The 9,560-nt window shown below is 33.1% G+C and overlaps 1 protein-coding gene across 1 annotated transcript in view; it reads left to right on the top strand.

Annotated features, from left to right (window-relative positions):
- Window positions 1-6,238, top strand: part of LOC114328804 (polycomb group protein Psc-like) — a 727,697-nt gene extending 721,459 nt beyond the window's left edge. Inside the window, exon 8 of the mRNA XM_050656461.1 lies at window positions 1,458-6,238. Within this exon, the coding sequence (XP_050512418.1) occupies window positions 1,458-4,205 (2,748 nt within the window). The 3' untranslated portion in view covers window positions 4,206-6,238. The remainder of the gene's footprint in view (window positions 1-1,457) is intronic.
- Window positions 6,239-9,560: the final 3,322 nt, after the last annotated feature.

Here is a 9,560-nt window from a genome sequence, read left to right on the forward strand (position 1 = left end):
TCACGAGGTTTTTCCTGGTTTTCCCTCGTGATTTACTATGGAATCTCTAACGCGAGAATTTCAGTGCCACCGTTGCATTTGGTTGTCTTTTTAAAGACAGATCACATGCTATGATTTTTTGTGGCGTTTATTCTTAAGTTGGGATTGATTTCATGTAATCGAATGAACTATCTTTTAGTAAAGTCGTCCCAGGAACGCAACTCTTCAATATTGGCAATATCATTTTAAAGTCGTCTACTTTAAAATGTATAATACGTGTCTGAATTGCCGATATAAATGAGTCAGATTAAATAAATTATTAGAAGAATTTTTTACTAAGCAACAACATTTTTGTTTATTTAGTATTATTTTGTATTTTGACAACGACACCCGACTTGGGCGTCGAAACGTTAATAAAATCATTTTTAGGTAAAATTGTGGCTTATTTCCCATTTGAATATACTTGATAATATTTTTAATATTTTCAATATTAATAATTTACTATTAGGATTGAAAACTACTTCGTCTTCGCCAAAATATTCTTCCTTACCGAGATGCAGAGTGTTTTATTACAAAGGTTCTAAAATGATTTTAGCCCATTGTTAAAGCACCTTTTAATATTTTTTGTTCAAACTTAACACACAGTTTACACATGTTAGGATACTTTAACTAGTGTTAAAATATAGTCTTCCGCTTGTACCAGAGGCGTGTTGTAGGGATATATACTTTCTTTTCGCCGATTCTACGCCACTGTCGTAATAGTCATTTCAGCATGTTTTTTGATTCTTCGTTACTTTTTACGTAAATATCATCCTCTTTTCTCAATGCGATAGTGTAAGTAGTTTTCAAGTTATTTGCGTTTTAATGTAATGGATTCAATAAAATTATGTATTTTAGACACATAATCTTATTGAATGTACTTTAAAATACATAGTCTTATGTAATCCATTATCTTTAAACGCAAATAACTTGAAAACTACTTACTTTATCGCAATGAGACAAAATGATAATATTTATGTAAAAAGTAACAAGGAATTAAAAAACATGCTGAAATAATTATTACGACAGTGGCGTAGATTGTGAGGGGGAAAAAGGGCGAAAATGAAGTATATATTCTACATATTCTGGTAACAGCGGAAAACTATCTTTTAACAATAGTTAAAGTATCCTAACATGTGTAAACTATTTGTTAAGCTTGAACTAAAAATATTAAAAGGTGCTTTAACAATGGACTAAAATCATTTTAGAACATTTGTAATAAAACGTATCTCGGTAAGGAAGAATATTTTATTTAAGTGTTTTGGGTTAAATCTTCGTATTTTGTGCTAAGGTTTCTCCAGTTACGATATGAACAATTTTTAATGAAACACCCTGTATAATTTATTGTGCTTAGTCTTATTAGTTTAATCAGTTATTAGCGTAATGCTACGTTTTAACTTTGTTTGCTTTGTTTTAAATCACAATTTCTTTTGTTTCAGAATGAACCGATGAAGTTCTTTTTCCGGATTACCGAGTTGAACAAAGTATCTGAAAGGTTTGATTACTTTGATTCGAAAAATGTGACCGAGTTATTAGTCAAGGCTCCTGTAAAATCGAGAAACAACGGTGCAGCGTCTAGAAGAAAGGTCCACATCATGAACAAGAAAAATTCAAAAACCAACAAACAAGCCCAAATAAATGGTTGTGATAAATTGAAAAGTGAAAAAATTGAAAAAACCGCTAAAACTTTGAAAGATAATAAAACGGGTAGTGATAACTCGGGAACGTGTGCTAAACCTGTGGAATGTGATAAAATTAGTGAACAGAAAACCGATGAACAAAAACTGAATAATGATAAAGAAAATGTGAAAGTTGAAGTAAAGGAAGTAGAGAAAGAAAGTGAACATCGCGCGGATACTACAGAAGAAAATCCAAAAAGATTTATTTTAAAAATAAAGAAAGATCCCGAAAAAGCTAACACATTAAAGACTGAGGATAACTGTGCTACATTCAAACTAAGTGTTACCAGCCCAGCAGAGTTTAAAGATAGCAAGAATCATTCAACAAATAGTATAGTAAAATCTGCAGAAGTCTCGGGGCATTTAAAAAATAACGTTCAAAACCAACAAAAAGATATCAAGAATTCTGTGTATACGAATATTACGCTTAATCGGACAAATAATGTTGAAATTATCACACAAGTTCAGAAAGTGACAAACAAAGAAGGTCAATCAGTAGGATTTAATATAATAAAACAAACTATTAAACCGAATGAACCAAAGCAAAAGAGAAAATCGGAAGGTGAACGGTCACCTATCAAAACAAAAACTAAAGCAGCTACTGTCCAAAACAGCCAATCAGAAATTTTGTCAAAAAATATATGTGACAAAATCGAATCTCCCACGTTGGAAGCGAAACAAAGTATACAAGAAGTACAACCTGAACATGCTAGTATTAAGCATGATGATAAAGCTAAATTTTTTGAAGCCATACAGCTTATTGCTACGAATTCTCCTGAAACTAAGGTAAGGGATACTATTAAAGAAGAATCTCCAAAACGGAAAACAATTAGTCCTACAAAAAGAGAATCTCCTAAAAAAACTAAAGTAGAAAAGAAGCCTGTTACACGGATTATACTACAGACTAAACCAAAACCATCACCAATTTCGAAACCATCCGCAGTCTCCAAACCATCCGAGAAATTATCAACGCCAGGTCTTCAGTCGTTAATTGAAAATTGTAAAATACCCTCCTCATTATCCATAACACTAAAAGACAGTACTGAAAATAGCAAACCTACTACATTGCTTCCCCCTGTAAATAATTATATCGAAATTTTAAAATTACCTGATGAAAATAAATCCTCAAATTCGGACAAAGATGGTAACAAAAGCAGTAAACTCAGTTTTAGCTTCTGTTTGAATGACGATAGTGAACAAAAGGTAGACGAAGATTTAGCAGAGATAGCAAAAAGTCTTACCGAAAAAATTCCTATGTCCACCACCATCTCCCAAATAATCGGACCCAAACCAGATTTTCCAATTCCCGTTAAAACTAACGTACCACTTAAATACAATATTCAGCCATCCTCCGTACCTGAAATTACGAACAAGCTTCTTAACGTGCCAAAAGATAATAAACTTAATCCAAGGTCCCCCCAGTCATTCCAGAAGATATTCGAAGAATCCATTAAAAAACCTGATACTACAAGTGCGGTTCCCGAAAAAGCTGTGCAAAAATCTTTAATAGACTCAACCAACGAAGTGTCTAGTACTTCAAGCAGTAAGCGGAATGTGTCGGACATAGCCTCGCAGTTGCACAAAAAGATAAAACTAGAACACGAAAAGAATCAAATAGATTCTACGACTCCTAAACCATTACCCAAAGTAGCTATTCCTCGATTGCATAATAATAAGCTGCCGCAGCAAACATTAACTAATATGCACTCGAACGCTTTGGGACTCAATTACACTATTTCAGTAGGATCTAATGTAGGTCCCAAAACGAATGGTATTACCTCAAAAAAAGATGTAGATATTCCCATTAAATCCGCATCAGTCGACTTAAAACCTACTTCTTATTCATCCCCTCCGGAACTATCACCTAAACCTAGTGCTATACCTAGAAATCTTTCTCCATGTTTAGGTTTTAGTTCGCCCAGAAACTCTCCTAAGCATTCACCAAAATCCTCTCCCATGGTTAAGCACATGTACGCTCCTCTACCGAGTTTAATGATGGATCAATTGAGAGTGAACACATATTCACCAAAATTACCATCACCGAGTACTTACAGTAAAAATGTATCTCCCAATTTGCCTAGTTCTTCAACGAGTTCTCAAAGTCCTAACAGTTCAAGTGTGTCACCGAAAGCACCTCCTGTCACTTCCAGTCTCACAATCAGCACATCTCAGGTTACAGTTCCTTCAAAAGTTAGTCCAAAACCTAGTTCTAGTAGTCAAAGTTCTCCCCTAAGTCCTAATCAACTATTGGAAAAGTACAATATCCAGAATTTGGCTCAACTCACTGCTAGTTTAAATTTTAACCCAGCCAACTTCAACATGAATCCTAGTAATCAGTTGGCAGCTCTCCAACATGCAATGCTATTAAAACATTTCGAAATGCAAAATAGACAGAATTGGTTAAATATGAGCCAGGGTTCTGCGCACCAATATGAAAATTATTTGCAGCACCTGCAAAAACTGAAAAATTCCCAAAGTCAACTTCTTAGTAATATAAAAGAAAATTAATAATGTTACATACGTAAAAAGATTTTTATTCTGTTATTTCTAGGCACTATTTATTATGTTCCGATTTCATTTATGATTTAGCTAGTTGGATTCCCGAAAATAAGAGCGTTTTGAACATTGTGCATAGTTAATTTTTTAATAGTTTTTTACGAGATGTAGAATTACAGACTTGTTTATTTTCTATGATAAGAAATCTTTGCAGCTGTTCAATCATCATCACAAGAGAACGGAAATAGATTTACACATAATTTATTTGCCAGGTTGTAGATATTGTCGTTAAATTGAAGTATTTCATTTGTAATATTTACATTTAATGAATTCATTCAAAAAAATACCGTTTTTCTAATATCTTGTATCCTGTGTTTGTATTCTTCGTATGTTATAAAATACATGAAATATAATTGATCGGTATACGAGGGTTGTTCAAATGAAAAGGTACGAAACAATATAGTAGCAACGTACCCGCAAACGTATTTGCCTATGCCACTATGGGATAACATAGTGAGACATCCAGGGATGCAAATGTAGTCTTCGGCTTCGATCGGGACATGCCCGGGCTCCCGCATGCTTAGGAGAGAGTACAGACTCTCATAAAATCGCCGTCCAATTGACGGCAGGCGGCAGTTCGTGTGAGGACATCATGGCGTTCAGATTGCAAAAAATTCGACGATTGAGGAGCAATAAGGCGTTATCAGGTTTCTGACGGTAAAAGGTGTTAAACCGACCGCTATTCATCGCCGGATGCAAAAAATGTCCATCAAGAGCAAAATAGCGGGGCTGCTCACGAAGGGTGTGGTTCTGTTCCACGATAACTTGCCTCCAGGGTCACACAAGCTAGAATGGCCAATTTCAAGTGGGAGCAGCTTGACCATGCACCCTACAGCCCGGACATGTCGCCCTGCTATTTCCATGTACATATTTCATTTCACCAATTCTAGATCCTCCCCCCTAACGGTATATTTTACCTTGCGCTATAACCTGTGGTGTAGAATATATAGAGTTTCACGATATTCGATAAAAATATCAATATTGTATTGATATCGTATCGAAAATCAATACAATACCGATACAATACATCCTTAGCAATATTAATGTCAATACGATACTCATTATCTGAAATCAATACAATACTCTTGTATTGTCGATACGCTTGCCTCGATATTATTGAAAATATCGATATCGAGAAAAAAAAATAAAACGTCACAGTTGTTTGATTATATTTTGTGAAATAGGTATTTAGATCATAATTATTTATTACATAAAAGTATAAGTGATCTGCAACCCAAGCATCAGCTGTTATAATATTTTACACTTGAGTGCATGAACTTGAAATTCTTGAGAGTGAGTAAATATCTGTTATGATTACACTGTTTATATCATGTGGCATTTGTGACAATATTATGGAAGTAAGTGATGATGACTCAAAAATAATTTTTAACAAATACTGAATTGCGATTTATTCCGAATCTCCGGGGATTTCCCTATATTTTCAAAAGTAGTTTTTAAACAACTCAGAATTAGTATCTAGTATTTGTCGACTTTCAAAGAAGCATTCAGTTATATTCAATCTTTATAAGAATATACATATAAGCTATAAGCAATATTCGTAATATTTTTAGAATAATGTCCATTTGCCAAGCATGCAAAAGTGGGCATAAAGGGCCTACACAGCTCAGATGTATAATCCTTTTTATGTCGATATTTTATCGAGTATTGTATCGATATCGTATCGAAATCAATATCAATCGGCAATACTTTCTTAAAAAAATATCGATACTCGATACGATACTTCATTGGCATAACCAATACAATACTCAATACTTAAAAAGTATCGATATTGTATCGTATCGTGAAGCTCTAAGAATATAGATCTCCCAAGAATTGGTCTAAATATGATATTTTTATTGTTAACTACTCTTCCCAGTATGTCTTCGTTGGTGATATGCTCCATCCATGAATTTTTAAGTAATTTGCAGAGCCTCCACATCACGAATGGTTTATAGGTCTGGATCCCGCGTATGAAAAAAAAGTTGATTAATAGCAAGCTGAAAATTTGTTAATAGCTTAAGGGTGTCTAGTCGAATTAATTTTGATATATGGGAACACTGAAACAGGGGAAGTTTTAATTGTGGAACAGGTTAAAAATTTGGAACGGTCACAGCACGAAAACGGCACATTTATTTTGTCCGACAGAACAGACTTAAACTCTCCGAACAAAGATTAAACTCTCATGAAAAAATCAGACTGCTATTTATTACCTGTCATAATTCCTGTCATTTGACATATTCTACATGTTCCACTCATTAAAACGCCCATTTAGTGATAAATAGCAGTCTGATTTTTGCATGAGAGTTTAATCTCTGTTCGAAGAGTTTAAGTCTGTTCTGTCGGACAAAATAAATGTGCCGTTTTCATGCTGTGACCGTTCCAAATTTTTAACCTGTTCCACAATTAAAACTGCCCCTGTTCCAGTGTTCACACATATCAAAGTTTATTCGACTAGATACCCTTAAACTATTAACAAATTTTCAGCTTGCTATTAATCAACTTATTTTTCATACGCGGGATCCAGACCTATTAGTACTTTTACTTTTAGGGACTTGGTTTCTGCCTCAGATCGGGCCAGACATACTTACTAACCTATAATGTAAGTCCAAGGGAATATTTTGTTATAGCTGTCGTTTCCTAAGTTTGGCAATCGTTTTTTTAAAAATAGTATAGTACTCTTTGTGTTTGGTTCTTATTCAATGCAGTTTTGTTTTCGTTACTGGAATCTTTTCTGATATTATATGCACATTAAAATATACCTTTCTAGTCTAGTTTCTTAAAGATTATTGGCAAAGACTGTGCCAAAGTAAATATTTTGGGGATACATTCTTCATTATTCTTCTTCTTTATGTGCCATCTCCGCGACGAAGGTTGGCAATCATCATTGCTATTCTAACTTTTGACACTACAACCCGAAAGAGTTCAGTTGAGCTGCATCCGAACCATTCTCTGAGATTTCTCAGCCACAGGACATTTTTCTTCTACCTATGCTGCGCCTTCCTTGAATCTTTCCCTGCATTATTAATGTTAAGAATTCATATCTGTCACCACATGTTATATGACTCAAGTATTGCAGTTTACTTATTTTGATGGAATCTTCATTATGTACTATTATTCTCCAAGTAAACGTTGCTTTTTGCTGTGCGATTTGGACTTAGTTTTCATTGTTGCTTTATTAAGTATTATGTAGGCCATGATTCTTGGTGAAAGTCCTAATAGACCAGGGCGGATCTGTGAAAAAAAAGGTCTATTTTTGGATGTGCGAGGTGGCATTCGGATTTTTGCAGATAAGGTTAGATGACAACTTCAACATTAATAATTGACTTATGCTTCTTCTCAAATATGCCCGGAACATTAATGAAAAAATTAAAATATTTAAAAATTTCGAAAAACATCGATTTTTTCTACTTTCTTTGCTTATAACTTTAAAATGATTCATTTTGAAACAAAGTCGTAGGAAAATAAAATAAAGATAATTGAATTTTGTATGATAAACGACTGGTTAAAAATGTCTTAAATTATTACCCTTTCTGCAAAATAGCAATAAATACAAAATAAGGGGGCAAAATAAGCCTGTTTTTATTCATTGTTTTTCAACCACTTTGGTTGCACTTAGAACTTTCGTAATTCGCTTAGAAAATTCTTACAACACACTTAAATCGTTCACCAAATTTCATTAAAATCTGCCTCATAGATTTTGCAGAATAATTTTGCAATCTAATTTTTTTTGAAAAAGTTCAAATTTTTTAAAAACTTTCTGAAGAAAAAGTAGACCATTTAGAAGTTTGCCAATTTTTTTTTACATATAAAGAAGTTCTCAAGCACTGTTTTAAAGTTAAAAACAATTTTTTGGCTTATAAACAAATACAGTCAGAACGTTTGAGTTGGCATAAATTCATTTTCTCGGAAATAGGCGTCTCTGGAGATAAATCCCGAAACAGGTCGATTTTTATTTTTAAATTCTAATTTTTTGATATATATATCATACTAGTGACGTCATCCATCTGGGCGTGATGACGTAATCGTAAATTTTTTTAAATGAGAATAGGTGCCGCGTAATAGCTCAATCGAAAGGCTATTCAATTTTGTATTCACTAATATAAACATTAACCTAACTATTTATACAGGGTTTGAATTAAAAAAATTTTTTTGAATTAAATTAATTCCAATATTTAGATTACGCCATCACACCCAGATGGATGACGTCACTAGTATGATATTTATGCCAAAAAATTATAATTTAAAAATAAAAATCGATCTGTTTCGGGATTTATCTCCAGAGTCTCCCATTCTCAAGAAAATGAATTTATTCCAACTCAAACGTCCTCACTGTATTTGTTTATAAGCCAAAATATTGTTTATAACTTTAAAACAGTGCTGAGGCCGCTTAAATAATCCGATTTTAATTCTGTGTATTAGATAGGTAGAGAACCTCTTTATATGAAAAAAAAAAATTAGCAAACTTCTAAACGGTCTACTTTTTGTTCAGAAAGTTTTTAAAAAATTTGAACTTTTTTAAAAAAAGTTAGATTGCAAAATTATTATGCAAAATCTATTAGGTCGATTTTAATGAAATTTAGTGGACGGTTTAAGTATGCTGAAAGAATTTTCTAAGTCAATTATGAAGGTTCTAAGTGCAACCAAAGTGGTTGAAAAACATTGAATAAAAACAGTCTTTTTTGCCGTCTTATTTTCTATTTATTGCTATTTTGCAGAAGGGGTAATAATTTAAGACATTTTAAACCACTCGTATATTATACAAAATTCAATTATCTTTATTTTCTTTCCCTAGGACTTTGTTCCAAAATGAATCGTAAAGTTATATGCAATTAAAGTAGAAAAAAATCGATATTTTTCGAAATTTTTAAATATTTAAATTTTTGTATTAATGTTCCGGACATATTTGAGAAGGAGCATAAGTCAATTATAATTATTGAAGTTGTCACCTAACTGCAAAAATCCGAATGCCACCTCTCACATCCACCTCAAAACAGATCCGTCCTGGCCTATAAGTGAACTAAAGCATTTTCAACGAACCCAAAATCAGCTTTAACTATTAACTAACAAAACAAAAATCTACAACTATAACTAAGCTCTTATTAGTCCTGTCGCCAGGGGGGGTACAACGGCCTCCTTAATTCAGATGGACTTACCCAAGTTTTTTTTATATATTTTGACCCGCAGAATACGAATTTTTTGGGTAACAGTTGATCCGGATGTCGATAAGATTGTTATAGACAAAGAACTTGAGGAATTACATAACAGCGATTTCTCGCAAAACAAAACATCTTTTTGTATTTTTTGGGT

Source organism: Diabrotica virgifera, chromosome 7 (genome assembly GCF_917563875.1).
Source record: "Diabrotica virgifera virgifera chromosome 7, PGI_DIABVI_V3a".
In the NCBI taxonomy this organism is placed as follows: domain Eukaryota; kingdom Metazoa; phylum Arthropoda; class Insecta; order Coleoptera; family Chrysomelidae; genus Diabrotica; species Diabrotica virgifera.